Source organism: Canis lupus, chromosome 12 (genome assembly GCF_011100685.1).
Source record: "Canis lupus familiaris isolate Mischka breed German Shepherd chromosome 12, alternate assembly UU_Cfam_GSD_1.0, whole genome shotgun sequence".
In the NCBI taxonomy this organism is placed as follows: domain Eukaryota; kingdom Metazoa; phylum Chordata; class Mammalia; order Carnivora; family Canidae; genus Canis; species Canis lupus.
In genome coordinates, this window is record NC_049233.1 from 24,514,401 (window position 1) to 24,537,997 (window position 23,597).

Below are 23,597 nucleotides of genomic sequence, written 5' to 3' on the forward strand. Positions count from 1 at the left end.
GCAAGAGAGCACAAGCTGGGGGAGCAGCAGGAGAGGGAGAAGCAGGCTTCCCCCTGAGTAAAGAGCTTAATGTAGGACTGGATCCCAGGACCCTGGGATCATGACCCTAGCCGAGGACAGATGCTCAACTGACTGAGACACCCAGGCACCCCAGTTAACAATGTATCTTAAAGATAATTGCAGATAAGTACATAAAACTGCTGTATTCATTTAAATTTTTCTTGAAGTATAACATATATGTAAAACAATGAGTGAGTTTTAAGTGTACAGTGTGATCTTACACAAATTGAACATACCTATGTAACCGGAACCCAGATCAGAGCAGTTAACATTACCAGCATCCCAGAAGATCATTTTGTGCCCCTTACAGCATTATTCAATCATTATTTCCCAAACATAACCACTATCCTAATTTCTAATATTTTTTAAGTAATCTCTACGGCCAACCTGGGGCTAGAACTCATGACCCCAAAATTAAATGTCACATGCTCTACTGATTGAGCCAGCCAGGAACCCCAGTTCTAATTTCTAATAGCCAATTTTCTATGGTTGCAAATGTTCCCACTGTATGGATATATCCTACTTTTTTTGAAATCACTTTAAGATGGACATTAAGGTTGTTTCTGATTTTTTATTGTTAAAAACAATGCTGCTAGGAATATCCCTGTGCATGTGACATTTCAAATATTTGTGAGTACATCTGAAGGATAAATTTCTAGGAAAGAGTTTAATACATTTTGATATTACCGAATTGCATTTCATTAATGTACAAATTTATAATTCTAGCAATTCTTTAAGATGTTTCCTTTCCCACATATTTGCTTGTACACCATATTATAAACTTTCTTATATTACAATAAGTATAGGTGAAAATAGTACCTCCTTATACTTTTAGTTTACATTTCTCTATTTATAGATAAGTGTATGTTTAGGAGGTATTTTATTATTTTTCTTGTGAGCAGTCTGTTGGTATCCTTTACTTTTTATTTTTATTTTTTTTTAAAGATTTTATTTATTTATGATAGTCAGAGAGAGAGAGAGAGAGAGAGAGAGAGAGAGAGAGAGGCAGAGACACAGGCAGAGGGAGAAGCAGGCTCCATGCACCGGGAGCCTGACGTGGGATTCGATCCCGCGTCTCCAGGATCGCGCCCTGGGCCAAAGGCAGGCGCCAAACCGCTGCGCCACCCAGGGATCCCGATATCCTTTACTTTTTAAAACCTTAAGTAAGTTACAAACATCCCACGATGTTAAGAGTAGAAAAGAATCCATGTCCTTATTTTTTTTTAAAGATTTTATTTTGAGGGGATCCCTGGCTGGCTCAGTGGTTTCGCGCCTGCCTTTGGCCTGGGGCGCGATCCTCTAGTCACGGGATCGAGTCCCGCGTCGGGCTCCCGGCATGGAGCCTGCTTCTCTCTCTGCCTCTCTCTCTCTCTCTCTCTCTCTCTATGTCTATCATAAATAAATAAAAATAAATCTTTTAAAAAAAAATATTTTATTTTGGGGCTCCCTGAGTGGCTCAGCGGTTTAGTGCCTGCCTTTGGCCCAGGGCGTGAACCTGGAGTCCTGGGATGGAGTCCTGCATCGGGCTCCCTGCATGGAGCCTGCTTCTCCCTCTGCCTGTGTCTCTGCCAATCTCTCTCTCTCTCTCTCTTTTTCTCTCTCTCTCCCTCTCTCTGTCTTTCATGAATAAATAAATAAAATCTTTAAAAAAATAAAATAAAATATTTTATTTTTAAGTAGTCTCTCTACCCAATGTGGGACTCGAGTCCACAACCGTGAGATCAAGAGTTGCATACTCTACCAACTGAACCAGCCAGACACCCCTCCATGCCTTTATTTTTAAAATGTAGAAACTATTCAAAGCAAAGTTATGGCTCAATATTACTGTATTTCAGATATTAACATTTACCAGAATCATTACCTCTAGGTAAATGATATGTACCTATACATGAAAACTCAAAATGAGGCAAAAGTTATATTAGAGGATTTGAGAAATAAGCTGATGTATGTACCCAGTGAAGATCTCCACTCATAAATTACAATAACAGATCCAAGGCCCAAGTGTTTCCTCAAAGTTCTTAACTCAAACCACAATAATAGACCCAAGGTCTAAGTAAAGCTGTAAGAAACATATCCCTCCAGTTAAAAAATCTTGCTTTGGAGCACCTGGCTGGCTCAGTCAGCATGTGGCTCTTGATATCAGGGTTATGGGTATAGAGATTTTTTTTTTAATATTTTATTTATTTATTCATGAGAGATTCAGAGACACAGGCAGGAGAAACAGGCTCCATGCAGGGAGCCCAATGTGGGACTCTTCATGGGGACTCAAGGATCATGAGTGGAAGGCAGGCGCTAAACCACTGAGCCATCCAGGGATTCCTGGTGTAGAGATTACTTTTAAAATTATCTCTGGGCAGCCCGGGTGGCTCAGCGGTTTAGGGCTGCCTTCAGCCCAGGGTGTGATCCTGGAGACCCGGGATTGAGTCCCTCATCGAGCTCCCTGCATGGAGCCTGCTTCTCCCTCTGCCTGTGTCTCTGCCTCTCTCTCTGTCTCTCATGAATTAATAAATAAAATCTTTAAAAAATATCTTTAAGAACTTAATTTTAAAAATCAATAATCGAGGGATCCCTGGGTGGCGCAGTGGGATCCCTGGGTGGCGCAGTGGTTTAGCACCTGCCTTTGGCCCAGGGCGCGATCCTGGAGACCTGGGATCGAATCCCACTTCGGGCTCCCGGTGCATGGAGCCTGCTTCTCCCTCTGCCTATGTCTCTGCCTCTCTCTCTCTCTCTGTGACTGTCATAAATAAATAAAAATAAAAGAAGATCAATAATCGAAAATCTTGTTTTGACTGTGATGAGCACCAGGTGTCCTATGAAAGTGGTGAATCGCTACATTGTATACTTGAAACTAATATTACAGTGTATGTAACTAACGGATTTATTTATTTACTTCATATATTTTTTATTGGCTAATTGGGATTTAAATAAAAACTTCAAAAAAATTAAAGTATTCCAACACAGGAAAAGAAAAGTCTTGCTTTGAACCTGAACCAATCAGTAAATAATCTCACTTCTCCAACCCTATCTATTCCAGTCAGTTACCCACATTACAGGACCTATATTAAAACCACTCAACAGAAATACTAATACCCATTCAAAAGCCCTTCCTAACCTCCTTAGATTATGATTCGCCTAAGCTTTGCCCTGGTGTGTGTGTGATGTGTGTCGGGGAGAAGGAGGCAGGGATCATCCCTTGATGTAGCAAGCTAAATATACTTGGCTTATTGTGACTTAGGCATGTCACTGTTGATCTTCCATTGGTGGGCTTTGGCAATTTACAAGTCCCACAGAGATTCTGTTGAGATCCCCATTACTGTGAACCAAGATCCTCAACATGGTAACTATGTGAATATCTAAGACAGCTTAAGTCTACCTTGCCATAATGATGTGATTCATTCATAACTGAACCTAAGCTTTAAACTTCCATGGTGCCTTTTGACATAAGTTTTTTTTTTCTCCTAGGATTAAGAATAAAACTTTTGATTCTGATTAACCTGTATTATTTTGTCTTTTAGTTAAATTTGGCTTTAATTATCATTTCCTGTTCTTTTTTACCTTTCATTTTGATGTCTTCTGTGTTGTATTCCTATAAAATCTTTGAGGAGAGGGCAGGCATAGGGCTGGTGAACCTAACATTTGAGTTAGCCCTGAAGAATAACAAACAGAGAATCTTGTTAGAATGTCATCCTTTCGGGACACCTGGGTGGCCCAGGGGTTGAGTGTCTGCCTTTGGCTCAGGGCGTGATCCCAGGATCCTGGAATCAAGTCCTCCATTGGGCTCCCCACAGGGAGCCTGCTTCTCTCTCTGCCTATGTTCTGCCTCTCTATACAGTCATCCATTAGTATACAAAGACAAAAGATACAAAAACAACACTATCTGTTTCAGTTTTCATGGGTTAGTCTACCCTCCACTGGGATGGACAATTACCTCTTATACATTTTCTCATTACTATCCTAACTAATGCTCTTGTCTTTTCAAGTGACACAGTTTTACCAAGGATAATTGAGAACTCCAGTGGGCACTTTGGGGAACTTTTTTTTTTTTTTTAAGATGTATTTATTTATTTGAGAGAGAATGAGTGAGGAAGAGAACTCGAGCAGGGGGGAGGACCAGAGAGAGAAGCCGACTCCCAGATGAGCAAGGAGCCTGACACAGGGCTCGATCCTGGTACTCCAGGATCATGATCTAAGCTGAAGGCAGACACTTAACCAACTGAGCCACCCAGGCACCCCATGGGGAACTTTAATTGCGAGTAAAATTGCACATTTTAGAGGGGCCATATCAGAGATACATTTGATGATAAATTTTGGATTAATCTATAGAATATAAATCTTGGCTTCCCTGAATTATACCAAATAGCATTTTTATTAGTATGTCCCTAAGGAATTAAGGGTTTGTTAGAAAAGATGCACATAGGAAAGCCAAAAAAGGATCTAAATATTTCTGAGGTCCAAAGAACTCAATCCAAACATCCATGCCATCAAAGGCTGACTGGGAAGTCTAGATTTCCACTCTAATCAGCCTGTAAGGAGTTATGCTCATCTCCATCGCTCCCCCACTGGCTAAAAAAGAAAAGTCACATTGTATTATAAATTGACACAGAAAAAGCATTTAACAAAATTCGGCGCTAATTTGTGATTAAAAAAATACTTTCAAAATACCACAAATACCCTATGGTTAACATTATACTTACTGGTGTAAGAGTAAATGTTTTCCCCCTGAGATCAGGAACAAGAGGAGGATGACTATTCTTTCTATTCTTCTTCAACACAGCACTGGACATTCTAGCCAGTACATGGAGGCAAGAAAAATAAATAAAATGCATACAGATTGTAAAGGAAGAAATCAAAACTGTCCCTATTTGCAGATAACTGACTATATAATCTCAAGGAGTCTCAAAATAAAAAAAAAATTTTAAAAAAACCTTGCTAAAACCAAATAACTGAGTTCAGCAAGGTCACAGATACTAGATCAGTATACAAAACTCAACTATATCTCTGCATGTTTGCAATGATCATATAAACACTAAAGTTAAAAATACAACACTACTTACCATCACTCCAAAAAACCAAACCAAAACGAAACAAAAACTCTTAGGTATAGGAGTATATTGCTAAAAACTACATAATGCTAATGAAAGAAATCCTTGAAAACCAAAACAGATGGAGAAATGTGCTGTGTTCATGGATTGGAGTACTCAATATAATAAAAATGTCAATTCTAACCAAACTGATATGTAGCTTTAATGCAATTCCAATAAAAATCCCAGCAAGATTTTTGTAGACAGAGACAAGATTATTCTAAAATTGATATGGAAAGGCAAAGGAATTAGAATAGCTAAGACAATTTTGGAAAAGAAGAATAAAGTAGGAGTAATCAGTCTACTAGACTTTGGGACTTATATAGTTACAATAATAAAAATTGCATGATGTTGGTAGAGGGATAGACATAGCTCGATGGAACAGAATGGAAAACTTAGCAATAGACCACACAAACTAATTTTTGATAAAGGTGTGAAAAGAATAGAGGTAATACAGCTTTTCAATAAATTGCTGAAGCAAATGGATATGCATAGTCCAAAAAAAATAAACTTCAACCTAAACTTCACAGCTTACAAAAAATTAGCTCAAATGGATCATGAGCTAAAATGTAAAATGTGAAACTATAAATCTTTTAGAAAAAACAGGACAAAATCTTTCGGATCTAAAGTTTGACAAAGCATTGTTGGAGTTAACACCAAAAGCATGATATATAAAAGGAAAAATTGATAAAATGGGCTTCATCACAATTTACTCTGTGTAATACACTGTCAAGAGGATGAAAGACGGGGAGCGTCTGGGTAGCTCAGTTGGTTGGTTAAGTGTCTGCCTTCAGCTTGGGTCCTATGATTGAGCCCTGCATCTCCCTCTCCTCCCTGCTTGTATTATTTGGGTCACTATCTCTGTCTTTCTCCCTCAAATAAATAAAATCTTTTTAAAAAAGAGGATAAAAGACAAGCTACAGAGTGTGAGAAAATACTTAGAGACCACATATATGAAAGACTAGTATCTAAAATATATAAAGAGGTCCCAAACACAATAGTAAAAAAAAAAAAAAATCCAATTAGAAAATGGGCAAAAGACATGAAGAGACATTTTGACACACAGAATATACAGATGGCAAGCACATGAAAAGATGATCAATATAATTTACCATTTGTAAAATACATTAAAGCTATAATGTGACAGCACTACACACTTAGAATGGCTGAAATAAGAAATAGTGACAACACCAAATACCAGCAAGAATATGGAGAAACTTATCACTTATATATTGCTGGTGGAGATGTAAAATGTTACAGCAATTCTGGAAAAACAGTTTGGCAGTTTCTCTTTAAAAAAAAGAAAAAAGTAAACATGCTAAACCTTATGACTCAGTAGTTGCACTTTTGGGCATTGATCCCAGAGAAATGAAAACTTATGTTCACATAAAAACCTTCACAGAAATGTTCATAGCTGCTTTATTTGTGACAGCCAAAATCTGGAAACTACCCAGATGTCTTTCAACATGTGAATGGTTAAACTGTGTTCCATCCATACCATGGAATACTACTCAGCAATTAATAGGAACAAAGTATTGCTATGTGAATTCTGGAAGAATCTCCAGAAAATTATTCTGAGTGAAAAAAAAAAAAAGCCAATTCCAAAGGTTATATACTATGTGATTCCACTTGTATAGCATATCTTGAAATCATACAATTATAGATGTAGAGAAGAAATTAGTGGTTTCCAGGGGTTAAGGAGGAGCTGGATTGGGGAGGAAAAGGCAAAAAAGGCTAGAAAGAGGCAACAGGAGGAATCCCTGTAGTAATAGCCATATTTTGTATCTTGGCTGTATCACTGCCAACATACTGATTTGATACTGTACTTTAGTTTTTCTGTTTGTCTTTTAAAGCTTTTATTTTTGGGATCCCTGGGTGGCGCAGCGGTTCGGCGCCTGCCTTTGGCCCAGGGCGCAATCCTGGAGACCCAGGATCGAATCCCACGTCAGGCTCCCGGTGCATGGAGTCTGCTTCTCCCTCTGCCTATGTCTCTGCCTCTCTCTCTCTCTCTCTCTGTGTGTGTGTGACTATCATAAATAAATACAAATTAAAAAAATAAAAAATAAAAATAAAGCTTTTATTTTTAAGTAATATCTACACCCGAGGTGGGGTTGGAACTCACAACACTAAGATCAAGAATTACATGCTCCACTGAGTGAGCCAACCAGATGCCCCTGTCCTATAGCTGTGAATAATGAATAATGTTACCATTCAGGGGAAACTGGGAGAAGGGTACATAGTATCTCTCTATATTATTTTTTTCTCCTTTTAAACAGCTTTACTGAGATATAATTTACATACAAAACGACTCATCTATTTAAAGTATACAATGTTTTTTAATATATCCACAGACAGGTACACTATCACTACAATTTTATTTGAGAGAGAATGAGAAAGAGAAAAAGAAGAAGAAAAGAAGAAGAAGAAGAAGAAGAAGAAGAAGAAGAAGAAGAAGAAGAAGAAGAAGAAGAAGAAGAAGAAGAAGAGGAGGAAGAAGAAGTAGTAGTAGTAGTAGTAGTAGTAGTAGTAGTAATAGTAGTAGTACTGGGGAGGGGAAGAGGGAGAAGGAGAAGCAGAATTCCCACTGAGCAGAGAGGCCAATGCAGGGCTCAGTCCCAGGACCCTGGGATCATGACCTGAGCCAAAGGCAGACGTTTAACCAACTGAGGCACCCAGGCGCCCCTGTTGCTACAATTTTAGACTGTAAAATTTTATCCATATATCTCCCTTTTCAGCCCTAAAGAACCACTAATTTATTTCTCTGTAGATTTCCCTGGTATGGACACTTAATATGAACAGAATCATAATATGTGGTATTTATTTCATGATGGTCTTCCACTTAGCCTAATGTTTTTAAGGTTCATCCAAGATATATGTATCAGTAATTTATTCTTATTACAGGTGAATAATATTTCGCTGTGCATGAATACACTACATTTTATTTAGTATAAAAAATACTCAACTGTTGAATATTTGGGTTGCTTCTACCTCTTGGTTATTTTGAATAGTGCTGCTCTAAACATTCTTGGACAAGTTTTCGCATGGACATACGTTTCACTTCTCCTGGGTATACTCTAGGAGTAGCATCCCCAGCCTATAGGCTAACTCTTATGTTTAATCATTTGAGAAACTGCCATACTACTTTCTAATGTGGATGCAAAATTTTACATTCCCACTAGCAGTGTATGAATGTTACTATTTCTCTACATCTTTGTCAACTCTTGTTATTATCTGACTTTTAATTTTAGCCATCCTAGTTTGTGTGAAGTAGTATTTCATCATGGTTTTGATTTGCACTTTCCTGACGACTAGTGATGTCAAGCATATTTTCATGTGCTTACTGGTCATTGTATATCTTTATATATCTTTGTATATCTATATTCTTGATATTCTTATCACATAAATGATTTACAAATGTTTTCTCCCATTTGTTGGGTTGTCTTTTTACTTTATTGATGGTTTCCTTTGAAGCACAAAGGTTTTGAATTTTGATGAAGTCTAATTTATCTAGTGAGTTTTTATTTTTATTTTATTTTTTTTTAAATTTTTTTTCTAGTGAGTTTTTAAAATTTCTGTTATTATACTTTCCAACTCTAGAATTTCCATTGGGTTTTTTTCTTATAATTTCTATCTTGTTATTGGTATTCTGTATTTGATATGAGATTGTCATATCTTCTTTTGCTTCTTAATCATGTTTTCCTGTAGTTTTGTGAATGTGTATATAATGGCTAATTTGAAGTCTTACAAATCTGGTCTCATAGGAAATTTCTGTTGCCTGTTTTTTTTTTTTTTTTTACAGCATATGGATTATACTTGCTTGTTTCTTTGCTTGCCTTTTAATTTTTTGTTGGAAACTGGACATTTTAGATAATATATTATAGCGGCTCTGTGTACTGGTGTCCCCTCCCGCTGAGACTTGTTATTCTTATTTGCTCATTTGTTTAGTGACTGGCTGTATTATTTCAGTGAAGTCTAGGTCCACCACCCAAGGTACAGCTTCTAAGTTGCTTCTCAGCAAGGTGCAACATCCCAGAGTCACCAAGAGATGACACTCGTTTTGCTAGGGCTTTCTCACTCTTTTCCTAATCATACCCAACAGTTAAAATAGATTAATTCCTGCTGGTTGTTCTACAGTTTTCAACAATGCCCTGGAACATAAATTGCTCTACAAAGTAATCCAAATTCTGTCTCCTTTGAAGGAACAGTTTCTGAGATCACAGTTTGATATTTATTTTGTTCTCTTAGGTATCTTATTCTATGGTTCTCATGAAAACCAGGCAGCCTACAGTTTATTCTGTATCTTGAATGTCCTCCCAATTGCCTTTCACCACAATTTCCACTCTTCAAAGTATCTATAGGGTTGAACTTCACCACCACCTGTTCCAAATGAAGTCAGCTCTTTTGTGAGGAGATTAGGAGCTGTCTGTTTCATAGCCTGCTTCTCTTCCAAGGCAAAATTTCTAAACTAGGGCTCTGGACAATGGCAAGCTTCTCTTTTAGTGACATCCCATTCTAGGAGCTGACCATTGGTAGAGGAGTGGAGGCATCAGCCTGAGGTTCTCTGGACTTCCCTCTCCTGGCATAGAACATTTCTCCTTTTTTTTTTTTCTTTTTAAAGTGTTGTGCCCAAGATTGCGACTCCAAGAAAACCACCAAGGAGCCGACACTGATGCAAGTACATGAGGGTTTATTAACAAGCTTGAGCTTGGGTCCAAGTAATACCCGACACAGTGGAGCAGGGCCTTGGACCTCAAGGGGGGTTACAGATGGGTTTTTATGGGCTGGTCTAGGGGATTTTCAGAAGGGGTGGAGGAATTTCTTAAGCTATGTTTTTATCCTAATATGGGACTTTCTGTTCTCTGTCTAGGGTGTTCTGCGGTTTTTCCTGTAAAGTTCAGCTCTTATTCACAGGGGTCTGAGATGGCTATACTTGTGGTAACGCTAAACTTGAGATAGAATGGCATTCATTTTCTTGGCCTCCACAAAGGCTTTATTTATTTATTCATGAGAGACAGAGAGAGACAGAGAGACAGAGACACAGGCAGAGGGAGAAGCAGGCTCCATGCAGGGAGCCCGACGTGGGACTTGATCCTGGGTCTCCAGGATCACACCCTGGGCTGAAGGCGGCGCTAAACCGCTGAGCCACTGGGACTGCCCTTCCACAGGCTTTAAATGGTTTTTTAGATATAATCTTTACCAGTTGCACTTGGGAACAGGTCAGCATAGCTCCTCACACTATCATACCAGAAATACTATGAATTATTATTTTTTATGAATTATTTTTTATAAGTGAGTGTGAATGTAAACTTACCTCAAAAGAAGATAATCACAACATAATAGAGCATGGCTAAACTACATCTAGAACAAGTGTTATGTCTCATGGTAGAAAAAGTAGGTCCATAAGAAAAGCAGTTAATTATCTCTGATATTCTAACCTCTAATATCTACAAAGTGATTACCAGGTAATATGCAAAAAGGCTCTTGACATGATTCTGAGTATCTGTATTCTCTGTATAAACATCAAGAAATCATGTAATGAATGGTATTTTCAAAAAGGAAAAAAAAAAAGGAAATCAATGAGTTCATAATTAAAATTTTTAAAAAGAGATGAGGCAAGACTCTACCTTATACAAAAATGCCAACTAAAAAAAGTTGAGACATAGTAGAGTTGGAATATTACCATTTTGTAACTATCATAGTAAAGATTAGTATCAGAATATGTTCTCTATAAAGGAATAAGTTTCATGAAGAGCATAATGTTTGCATGTTCTGAAAGTATACTACCACAGATTACTTATTAGTTGTAAGGAGGGAAACTACATAGTGGTGATACTAGATAACACCTGGAGCAGATGATTGAAATTAATATCCTTAATGATGGGCAGTTAATCACCATGTGCTTCTAGATGCAAATAATCTAAAACACTTCATCAACATAACTTACAGTATTTTGTCTGGTAGTGCAAAACTTGAATCTAACTGTGAGGAAACCTCTGACAAACCAAAATTGAAGAACATTTTATAAAATAATTGGTCTTTGTACTTCAAAAACATATCATAAAAGACAAAGGCTGAAAAACTGCTCCAAATTAAAGAAAACTAGAGATATAACAACTCAACGCACTATGTGATCCTGGACTAGCCACCTGATAAAATGTGATAAGGACTGTAGATTAATGGGGCGGGGGTAAGTATCATATAAATGTTAAATTTCCAGATTTTAATAATATTACTTCTCTGGACTGCATTTTTTGCATTCCCCAAATTCCTATGTTGAAACCCTGATTCCCAATGGGATGGTACTTGGAAATACAACCTTTGGGAGGTTCGTGAGGGTGGAGCCCTCGTGATGGGATTTGTGTCCTTATAAGAAAGACACAAAGAAAGCCTGCTTTTCTTTCTGCTCTCCATCATGTGAAGATACAAGAAGACTACAAACCAGGAAGAGTGCCCTCACTGAGAACCAATTCTGCTGGCCTCCAGATTGAGAGTAATAAATGTTTGTTGTTTCAGCCACATAGTAAATTGTTATAGCATCCCAAGCAGACAAAAACAAGTACTATGGTTATGTCAAAGAAAATCCTGATTCTTAGGAAACACGCATTGAAACATTAAGATGTAAGGAGATATGGTACATGCAACCTAGTCTCTGATAATTTAGAAAAATAGTTATGTACACATATGTCTCTGTTAGTATAGAGAATATAAAACAAATGTTTTTCTTGCAATTTTTCTTTAAGCGTAAAATCATACAGAGATGTCTTGCTTCTACTTAGGATTTCTCATCCTCCTTCACACCTTGTATGAGGAAACAAACATTAAAAATACCTTGGAACACCTGGGTGGTTCAGTTGGTTGAGCATCTGCTTTTGGGTGGGGTCATGATCTCAGGATTCTGGGATCCTGGGATTAAGCCCCACATTGAGCTCCCTGCTCAGTGGGGAGTCTGCTTTTCCCTCTTCCTCTGCTGCTCCCCCTGCTTGTTCTATCAAATAAATAAATAAATAATTTTAAAAAATAAGCCTTATATTCCCCCACTGTTGATATTCAGTAAATAGACTTTGATAACTATTCTAACATGTATATTATCATGGAAGAAGTTGGAGAGATCTTAATACTTATGACTGGCCAACAAGATTGTTACAATTATTTTTTTCTTAAGATTTTATTTATTTATTCATGAGAGAGAGAGAGAGGCAGAGACACAGGCAGAGGGAGAAGCAGGCTCCATGCAAGGAGCCCGACGTGGGACTGGATCCCGGGACTTGATCCCGGGACTCCAGGATCACGCCCTGAGCCGAAGGCAAGCGCCAAACCGCTGAGCCACCCAGGAATCCTCAGATTGTTACAATTATATCTAAACTTATACTATTGCAACAAGACCAATTTCTTTAATGAATATAAAGCAATTTTAATACTTTTGGTTGTCTATGGTGTTTTCAAAACTCTTGTGACCCACCACAAGTAGAATCTCAAAAGTTTTGTTCAGTGGCTTTTCATGGAGGAATAATGTTACTATGATACAAATACAATGAATGATGATCCTCCAAGTATTTCCAGAAAGGGGGTAGGAAGTTTTGCAAATTACTCAAAATGTGTGATAATGGCACCAAAAACTACTCTCTCCAGTTTGCTTATACAGGCAAATACATCATTGCCTGAAGGGGAAGATGTCCATATTCTAAAGAAGTAATTATTACAGCTTGCTCTGATGAGAAAAGTGGCTTGTGCTTCTGAACTAACCATAGAAATGAACCACCGTCTTTTGTCTTGTTGGAACAGGCTTCTTTTCCATATATGCAACACTTGTACATAATTGCAGACCTGAGAGGAACAAAGAGATTGCATTCGTAGACCTAGTCTTTTATGGGCTAGTCTTTTTTTTTTTTTTTAATTTATTTATTTACGATAGTCACACTCAGAGAGAGAGAGAGAGAGAGGCAGAGACACAGGCAGAGAGAGAAGCAGGCTCCATGCACCAGGAGCCTGACGTGGGATTCGATCCCGGGTCTCCAGGATCGCGCCCTGAGCCAAAGGCAGGCACCAAACCGCTGCGCCACCCAGGGATCCCGGGCTAGTCTTTTATACTCTTTCAGAACCAAATGCTTTTGATTCTGTAACTCCCAGAAAATGATTATGTCAACAGTTCCATATTATCCTCAGAGCCAACTTCTTCTCTGGAGAATATTTTGTTTTGGAATAAATACCTAAAAATCCATTTCTTACTTCATTAGAAATTGTTGAAGAGGCCATTCCAGCTACCAGGTCTTAAAGCCAGAGCATTTAATCCAAACCAAATATGGTTCTTCATAACAGAATTGCATTGGAAATATTTGTGCTTTTACTAAAGCATATTAAGATTTGGTGCTGAGTGTAAATGAATCTTTTTGCTCAAGTTGAATGCTCCTTAAGTAGGTTATAGGTTCATGCTACTTTCTCTTTTATTCAGATTTATGAAAATATTGTATGATAATTCTCACTGAGAGTTTGAGCCTTTCTGATGCATTTAAGTTGCCTCCTGGTGGCATTCCTTTAATCAAGAACCAGGTCTCCAGAATCTTAAATGCTTCTGTGCAGCCAATGTTCAGACAGATAGTTTCATAAATAATCATTCAACAACAACAAAAAAAGCAAGTCAATAGAAAACTCATGAGAACAAAACTAAAGCTGAAGCCCATACTTCTTTGTTACATGGTGAGTTGAAAGAATAGTATCAACATGTCACTGATGTAGATCTAGAAATCTATTATGATGTTGGTTAGGACACAATCTAAGAGAACTAAATTAGAGGAGTTATCAAGGCCAATGATGGGCTCTCTTCAAAATCTTAACTTATGGGATGCCTGGGTGGCTCAGGGCTTGATCCTGGGGTCCTGGGATTGGGTCCCACTTCAGGCTCTCTGAGGGGAGCGTGCTTCTCCCACTGCCTGTGACTGCCTCTGTGTGTCTCTCATGAATAAATAAATTTAAAAAAATTTAAAATCTTACCTCATAAAGCAAAATAATGGATTCATGGCCCAAGTAAAACAACAACAACAAAAAATTTCCTCAGTCATTCAAAAAAGAATTTCCCCATTGTTTTGAACCCTGAACCAACAGGCGAACAACTCTGCTTCTTCCAAATCTAACCAGTTTCCAACTTCACACAGTGGCCTTAATATCACCCTCCCCAGTATCTTCTTAATTTCCTCAGTTTGAGAGACTCCTAAGCTTTTTCTATGTTTTTTTGCTACACCAAGCTAAATAAACCTAGCTTTGTGTTAACGATAGGCACGTGTCTAATATTGTGAGTTTCAAAGGATTTTCTTATAAACATCTACCCAGAGAAAATTACTATTAATGTATAAGTAGTTTTTCTATTTCAGACATGGTTGGCTTGGTGGTTTGACATGGTTCTGATCATATTATATGTCTTGCATTTTTGAAAAATAGTATTTTAGAAATTTTAGCTAAACATTTTCATTGGAGATAAAAACACTCCATAGTATTATATTGGTAGGATACATGCCAAAGCTTAACCATTTCATTTCCTGATCACTAGCCATTTAAATGCTTTCCAATTTTTCTATTACAAACATCTGTTGTAAATAATATTTTGCATAAAGAATTTCCTACGGATTAAAGTATTTCCTCAGGATAAATGTAATGACAACTGAATTGTAGAGTATGAGCATTTGGGGGCTCTTGCCACATAAAGCTTGTTTTTCAAGAGTTTTATCCATGAACTCATACCTGTCACTGGTCTCTCATTCTGTTTGCTTCTAGAATTATCAAACTTCGATAGAAAAGCAAATGAAGTCATAAAACACTTGCTGGAAATGCAGGAAATACCAAATATTAAGAATAATTACCATAGACACAAATACTCAGATGGTAGATTTTGCATATAGACAGGCAAAAACAGGCATCTAAGATTTAAAAGGATTTTCTGCCTGAAAAGGTACTTTTAAAAATTGTCGATGTGGAAAAAAAAGCCGTTTTTTTTTTTTTTTTTGTAAGACACCAAAGTGGGAAGAACCACACAAGTGAACATGAATGAACTATTTCATAGACCACTTTTTGAGTATGAACACTGAAAAAAGGTAAGCTGTTTTTGTAAGGTAATATCCGAGACTATCCTTAAACAGCACGTTATTACCGTGGTCTAGAGCTTGGGGACAGTTAGGTAGGCCTCGGGCCCCGTCCGCTCTGGCCCCGGACTCCCTTGCTTCGTCAGTGTTCTTCAGGCCAACCTGGAAACCGGAGCTGTGGCTCAGAGAACGAAGCTAGGTGAGTAATGCAAGGACACTTTGGATTTCTTTATCCCAAAATTCAACTAAGCCTCCACATTCTGGGCCCACTGCAAAAAAGTTTGAAAAGGATGATCAGAATTTAGTCCCCATCATCCACCTTTGCGACTAAAACTGATAACCGTGAGCTTTGCTTCGACACCCACACATCATCGAATTCCAAAACCTCCTCCACCCACACCCTCGTTCCTGCCCTTCCCTATAAAACAGAACCTAACCCGCCCACAGCTCTGCAAAGCTGCAGCTGACGTCAGCGTGGCAAGACGCATGCGCCATACTTCGGAGTCCTTTTCCGCTCTTTTCCACCGAAGCCGAGACAGTCTCAGGAGCGACGAGAACTACAACTCCCAGCTTCCCGCGCGGCGCGAGGGAGGCGGGCCCAGACTGCGCGACAGAGGCTCGGGGGTGGAGCGGGCCACAGCAGGTCGCTCCGCCTTTTGACGCGGTTTCGCACCTCTTTCCGCCCGCGGCCTCGGCGGCGTCGGCGGCGTCGGCGCTCACGCAGGGGCGGGTCACGGCGGCGCGAAGCGGTGCTGGGCGGGAAGGCAAGTCGTGGCGGCGGCGGCGGCGGCGGCGGGCGCAGCAGCGACGGCGGCGGCGGCGGGGCCCGCAGGAGCGGCGGTGCTGTCAGTTAGGCCGTCGGAGAAATGGGAGACCCGGGGTCGGAGGTGAGTGGTCGGGCGTCGGGCCGCGGCATGGCATGGCGAGCCGAGCCGAGCCGAGCCGGGAAGGGAAGGGAAGGGCTTTGTGTTTGGCGGAGCGTGAGGCCTGGTGCGCGGCGGCAGCCCCGCGGCGGGGCGAGAGGCTCGGCGGCTCGGGCCGAGCCCAGCGGGCGGGCCCGGTGCGGGTGTGAAGGAGGACCCGGCGGCAACAATGGCCGCCCGGCGGCCCCCGGCTCCCTGCGCCGGCCCCGGAGCTCCCCGTGGCAGCTGCCCCGGCCGCGAGAGCGACATTTTGAGACAGGCTCGCCCCTGGGCGGGGAGCGTGCATCCCTCCTCCTCGAGGAGACGGGGGGATGCGCGGGGGCCGGTGAGAGGTTCCCGGCGGCGTCCGCTGCCTGTGGCTCCACGTCTGCAGAGGCATCCCCCGCCTCCATCGGCTCTGCGTGCGCTCGGCTCCACTCGCTTTCCTCGAGAGCTTGCTGCTAGAGCGCTCCCCGTTTTCGTTCCTTCGGGGACAGTCTCTTCCTCCGAGGCTGTGGCTGCATAGCTAAGCGTGTCCTGGCTTGTTTTTATAGATGATAGAATCTGTCCCTCCAGCTGGGCCCGAGGCGTCTGAGGCAACGACGGATGAAAACGAAGATGACATTCAGTTTGTTAGCGTAAGTAGCAACGATATTCGGGTTTTCCTCGGAATCCCGAGACCATGCGTTTAGGTAAGCCCGTTATGTGAGGATACCTCACCTGCGCGTTCTCCATTGAGCCGCCGTGTATGAAGGTCTGGTAGGTGCACCAGACACTTGGGGGCTTGGCGTAGGGTTAGGAAATTGACCAGAGGAGGTCTCTGAGCACCTGCACTGGACACCGCAAAGACTGTTCGAAAAAACATGCCTCACATTTAATCATGCTTCCTGTGCCTTCTTAGCGCCATTTTATGCTTAACCTACGCAAAGTTCCGGTCTCTCAAGAGTGTCCTCTAAGAGATGACCTGCAGGTTCGAGGGAAGGGGCCGCTAACAGATGAGGAAGGAGGTAGAAAACAAGAAGGGTTGCAGGAACTCAAAATCTGAGCGTTCTCTAGTTTCATGACATGAAGGCAAATAGCTTGAAGACTTCACCCACCTCTGACATCATCATGTTACATCATAGTGCAAGAGTAGATATTCATAATGAAGATCCCTGCATTACCAGGAACACACGGTTTTCATAGTTTCTTCCTTTTGGAACAGTGGTCTATAAGCATTGTAAGTGTAAATGTGCAGGTTCCTGGGGTTCACTCCACACCTGTGGAATCAGAATTTGAAGGCAGGACCCAGGAATCTTCACTTTGAAACAAATAAAAGGACACATGACTCTCTGAACCATGCTTTTGTAAAGCCTTGATTTGGGGGAAATGGGGCCCTGATGTATTTTGGGATGGTCTTCACCCCAAACTGTAAAATTTTGCGAAGACTCTATTTAAAGTGGTATCTTAGTTAGCTAAAAACTTCTCCAAAGCAGTGATTAGTTGAAGTTTGCTGTTAAACGTGTATAATTTTTCTTTAATAGATTGTCAGATGTGTATTTGTTTTTATTGATTTGGGGCATTTTGTAAAGCTGGTTATTAGATGATATCCTCTACATACCCCAGTATTAGGGCTACTGTGGTGATCCATTGTTACGTTGTGTTTAATGGGTTTATTTAGGAGTCTTTAACAGATTTTTTTTTTTTTTGTCCTCACCATTGCCAGTGCATATTATGCTTTGTCCTTTTATTTAATTCCAATATAGTTAATGTACACTGTTAAATTAGCTTCAGGTGTTCTCTGTCCTCATTTTAAACTTAACAAGGGTTTTGGGGATGGGAATGAATTGAATTGTGTCCTGCCCCTTCATGTGAACTAAAGTATGTTGGTAATGGATTTCCATGCTCCTTAGGACAAATATTTCAGGTTGTTTCTGAATATTGATATATTTGGAGAATATTTATCTTGATATTTTGTTCAAATAAAGGGGTGACATACTTTATAGACTATGGGCCTTGCTTTGAGAATCACAAATGGAATTATTAAAAAGATTTTAAAACATTTTTTTTGGTACTTGTGGAATGAAAAATTGTATAACTTACGATTAACAAGCTTAAGGTATTAAGTTGAAGTTGAAAATATTCAATAATTTTTAAATCTTAATTTAAATTTTAAATGTAGAGAATATATCTTTGCATGAAGAATAAAAATATGCAATCAATCTATTGTATATTCATTCACTTTGATTCAATATCTTATACTTATCCCTAGGGGTTGATGAATAAAGGTTCAAAGTTCTGATAGTGCCAAATGGAGAATTATATGTAATAAGTGCAATTACAATACGAAAAGAAACCTATTAAAAACATTTCTTCTGTATTTTTAGTGATAACACTTAAATGATAATAAATGATACCTTTATTCTATTTTAAAATAAATTCCGAGACAGAGCCTTCTACTTCTCTTTGTAAACTAATCGTATATTTGATTCCTTCAGGTAATGCTTATCCAGTAAAAATAACAAATTGTTCTCTGCTTAAGATTTCTTCAGATACAAAAACGGCATTATGGTGTCACTTCTTGATTTACTCTGAATTTCTTAGTTCACTCTCATTAATCTAATTTTCTCAACTTTAATCCACATGGTGGCATAGCAGTCTTTCTGTGGTTTGCAAATTAAAGAGTCTAGAACCAAACAATGCTGAAGGAAAGGAATGATAAGGATGTGGAGGTGCAAAAATTAGTTCTTTCGTTTAAATTTTGTTGATGGGCAGCCCTGGTGGTGGTGCAGCGGTTTAGCGTGGCCTGCAGCCTAGGGTGTGATCCTGGAGACCCGTGATTGAGTCCCGCTTTGGGCTTCCTGTATGGAGCCTGCTTCTCCTGCCTGTGTCTCTGCCCCTCTCTCCCTTTCTCTATGAATAAATAAAATCTTAAAAAAAAATTTTTTTTGTTGAAATGTACATACAGAGAACTGGACTATTTATAAGTGTACTGTTTGATTTTGCAAAGTCAATGCCTTTATGATCTCAAATGACAGTATTGCCATAAAAACTTTTTAAAGATTTTGCTCTCATTTTTTGTTTAGTTTAGAAATAGAAGTGTGACTTCACCTGCCCCCCCACCCCACAATTGGAAAGGAAAAACCTTTGAAACCTATCAAAACTTTCATAAGCTAAGATGGCAGAAAGTGAAAAGCAATTAATTTATATTGCTTTTATAATTTATATTATAAAAATTCAGATTTATGTATTATTTTTTAAAATTTATATTATTAAAGCAATTAATTTTTTAGCATTTCCAAACCAAAAAAAATATTAATAGAAGTGTATTAAAAGGGGGCTTTTTTTATACCTTAGGACACATCTTCATAATAGATGAATAAAATAAAGTAAGGTACAGATGCTTTCAGACAATTCAAAGCTATAGCAGTGAGATGATGAGTTTAAATTCCCAGGGAAAGATCTTGGCAGTGCTATTGTTGCTACTTTGGGTGCATGCTGCTTCTATAATGGCTTGCAGCAAAAGAAACACTGTACAGTAGCTTGGCTTTTTATATCTTTTTTTTAATAAGCAAAAATTCTTTTCAGATTTCCTCCAGTTAGTGAAAATGAGTACTAATGTAGGTCTTTTGTTAAAGTAGTGTTAACACAAGCTTTCAAAGAGTGAGAATACCATGATGCCTTATTCGGCCACCATCTTTCTGTCTGTCTTTGAAACTGCAGATATTTTAATTTACCTCCAGAAAACTAGTTTAGCTAAGAACTGATGACATTTTCGCAATGCTACTTTAGATATAAAGATATAAAAACTGCTGACGTAACCTACTGCAATTTTGGTAATAGCACATGAGACAGAGACTTCAGCCAAGATTTTGGTACAATGTGAAATCACTGAACGTGTAGAAATAGTGAAGAAGATCAAGGTGTAATTTTCTAAGTAACTTCCAAAGCACTTAGGTCAAGTGATAATACTTTAACTATAGTAGAAAGGGGTCATGGGCAAAAATATCAGGTTATCTTTTGGCTGCATGACTTTGGCCTATAATTAGATGAGTAAATAAATACAAATTATGTTGGAGTTCGTGATATGCAAAGTCATTAAGTAAATACTCTGGAACTACAAAGATTAACTGGAAATATGTCCTACCTGTAAGTATCTGTATTTTAGTATGGAAGATAAGATGGGTGATGAGAACTGTGTAAATAGTTTTAGTGGAAAGTAGTTGTTTTATAAAAAGTACATGGTGCTATTAAAAGAAAGCAGACTTTTTTGCATAGGTAACTTTTAGTATTTGTATTTAAAAGAGAATTATGAGGGGTACCTGGGTGGTTCAGTGGTTGAGCAATCTGCCTTTGACTGAGATTGTGATCCCGGGGTCCTGGGATTGAGTCCCGCATCAGGGTCCTTGCAAGTAGCCTGCTTCTCCCTTTGCCTATGTCTCTGCCTCTCTCTGTGTGTCTCTCATGAATAAATAAAATCTTTTAAAAAAAGAAATGAAAGAATTTTGAAAAAAAAAAAAAAAAGGGCATCAAAGGGCGCCTTGGTGGCTCAGTTGGTTAAGTGTCTGCCATTGGGTCAGGTCATGATCCCAGGGTCTTGGGATCCAGCCTGCTTCTCCCTTTCCTTCTGCCTTCCTCTCACCCTACTTGTGTTCACTCTCTCTGTCAAATAAATATAAAAATCCTAAAAAAAAAAAAAAAAGGCATCAAAATGGGAAAGCAGAGAGGATTATATGTAGTTCTGGAGGATAAAAATTTTTAGGTAGGAGGGGAAACGATGGGTCAGATAGTGTAGATTTTGAATTATGCACTAAATTTAGACTTAAAGTAGGCATTTGGGAACTATTTGAAATTTTTGCTGGACAGGAATGCAGAAATAAACTATATCCCTAACTTCTCTATATGGAAATGTATCCCCAAAGCACATGCATCATTTAAAGTTTTAGATTAGATTTGTGCATCTATGCTCAAATCCATATTCGTTTTAGACTGGTGTAAGCTACATTTCTTTTAGACCATAACTTATTATTTTCCACTTAAACTTGACCCTTGAGCAACACGAGTTTGAACTGTTGTGTCCACTTGTATACAGATACTGTAAATATTTTCGTTATGATTTCCATAGTATTTTGTTTAGCTTTATTATAAGAATACAGTATACAATACATCCAATGTACAAAATAGTGTTGCCTATTAATGTTATTGGTAAGTCTTCTAGTTAATAGTAGGCTTTTAGTAGTTCCATTTTTGGGGAGTCAAAAGTTATATGTAGATTTTCAGTTCTGTGTGGTGGGTGGGAAGGTCAGCACCCATAATCCTCATGTTCTTCAAAGGTCAACAGAAGTAGGTAATTGGTATCTGGCTTTGTATGAGAATAATTTTTCTGATAACCAGAATGAAAGCTTTTTGTGTCATTAAAAAAATTTTTTTTAAACTTAGACTATTAATTCAGCTGTGTTCCTTTTTTTTTTTTTTTTTAAGATTTTATTTATTCATAAGAGATATACAGAGAGAGAGGCCAAGACACAGGTAGAGGGAGAAGCAGGCTCCATGAAGAGAGCCTGACGTGGGACTTGATCCCCGGTCTCCAGGATCATGCCCTGGTCCTAAGGCAGGTGCTAAACCCCTGAGCCACCCAGGCGTCCCTCAGCTGTGTTCCTACACTATTTTGCTTTTATCAGTACTCCTGGCTCTAATTGTGTGGCCTTGGGGAGTAGAATCCTTTGATTTTGTTATGTACAAAAGGGATGTGAATGATGATTTACTGATTGGTGGATGGAGCAAATTCAAATAAAATACCTTTGATTGGAGGACTACATTGATTTATACCTGTTAAGAACATAAGCAGTCATTATAAACATTTTAAGAAATCATGTTTCTTGGGATGCCTGGGTAGCTCACTGGTTGAGCATATGCCTTTGGCTCAGGGTGTGATCCCGGGGTCCCAGAATCGAGTCCCATATCAGGTTCCTTGCGTGGAGCCTGCTTCTCCTGTCTCTCTTTCTGCCTCTCTCTGTGTCTCTCATGAAAAAGTAAATAAAATCTTAAAAAAAATTATGTTTCTTGATATTTATATAATACGCATTTTGGGATTTTTTTTTTTTTGGTTAGTGGTATGAGTTTTTCAGAGTTGGCGAACAATAGCAGGAAGTCTTTTTTTTCTCTTATTGAAGGAATACAAAGTATCTTAAAAACGTAGGCAATAAAGCATTGACTTAAAAATAGTGTGTAAGGGGGCACGTGAGTGGCTCAGTAGGTTGTGTCTGCCTTTGGCTCAGGTCATGAACCCTGGGGTCCTGACATCTAGCCCTGTGTTGGACTCCCTGCTTAGTGGAGAGTCTGCGTCTCTCTCTTCCTCTGCTGCTCTCCCTGCTCTTTCTCTCTCTCTAATAAATCAATAAAATCTTTAAAAAATAAAACCAATAGTGTATAAGAGTGCCTGGCTGGTTCAGTCAGTAGAGCATGCAACTCTTGATCTTGGGGTTGTGAATTTGAGCCCCACAGTGGATGTAGGGATTACTTAAAAATAAAATCCTAAAAAAATAGTAGTATGTATGCTTTGAACGTAACCTCAGAATTACAATGACGACACAGGCAGTTACATATTTAGAGAACCAGGTGTACTTTATTTAGTTTTGTCATTTGTTAAATAATAATTCACTATTTTGAACCCTGGGTGGCGCAGCGGTTTAGCGCCTGCCTTTGACCCAGGGCGCGATCCTGGAGACCCAGGATCGAGTTCCACGTCGGGCTCCCGGTGCGTGGAGCCTGCTTCTCCCTCTGCCTGTGTCTCTGCCTCTCTCTCTCTCTGTGACTATCATAAATTAAAAAAAACAACAACCAAAAACTATTTAAAAAAAATAATTCACTATTTTACCTTGTAAAGTAATTGAGGATTAAATGAAATAATGCATATGAAGTCTTCAGCACAGTGCCTGTGTAGGCTCAATGACCTACGTTACTGGTTAGTAGTAAAATAAATGGAATACTAAAATGTTTTGATTCTTTAAGTTCATTATGGTGGAATTTTTTTCAATATCCAGTGTGAAAATTAGCTAAAGTGTAGAGTGTTTGCTTATAAATATTTTCCTTTGGGATACTTATCATTTTTTTTTTTTTTTAATTCAGCCTCTGCCTCTTTGGTGGTCTCAAATAGGTATCATCTTCTACCACTCTCACTTAAAACCTCACAATTATTTGTGGAGTGATTGAATAAGTACTTTCAAGGACTTGCTTTTTCTCATTTTTGGATTTTTTTTTTATTCCTTTGATTAGTGTGAATCATATGAAGTTACTGTCCTTTGGCAGTTCAGAAACGGTTAGATATTAATCTAATGGTTCGCCTCAGTAGTAAATTTCTTTCTTTTCTCTTTCTCTCTCTTCCTTCCTTCCTTCCTTCCTTCCTTCCTTCCTTCCTTCCTTCCTTCCTTCCTTCCTTCCTTCCAAGATTTGTTTATTCATTCAGAGAGAGAGAGAGAGGCAGAGACACAGGCAGAGGGAGAAGC

At 39.0% G+C, this 23,597-nt stretch overlaps 1 protein-coding gene across 4 annotated transcripts in view; it reads left to right on the forward strand.

The window, feature by feature from the left end:
* The first annotated feature begins 15,959 nt into the window (after window positions 1–15,959).
* The window catches only part of ZNF451 (zinc finger protein 451), a 90,147-nt gene continuing 82,509 nt past the window's right edge, over window positions 15,960–23,597 (forward strand). For 3 of the 4 annotated variants that reach the window (XM_038554411.1, XM_038554413.1, XM_038554414.1), the window contains exons 1-2: window positions 15,960–16,098; window positions 16,668–16,751. In XM_038554411.1, the coding sequence (XP_038410339.1) occupies window positions 16,078–16,098; window positions 16,668–16,751 (105 nt within the window). In that variant the 5' untranslated portion in view covers window positions 15,960–16,077. Of the gene's footprint in view, window positions 16,099–16,667; window positions 16,752–17,242; window positions 17,333–23,597 lie in introns of those variants that run through there. The other variant, XM_038554412.1, reaches the window with a different exon arrangement.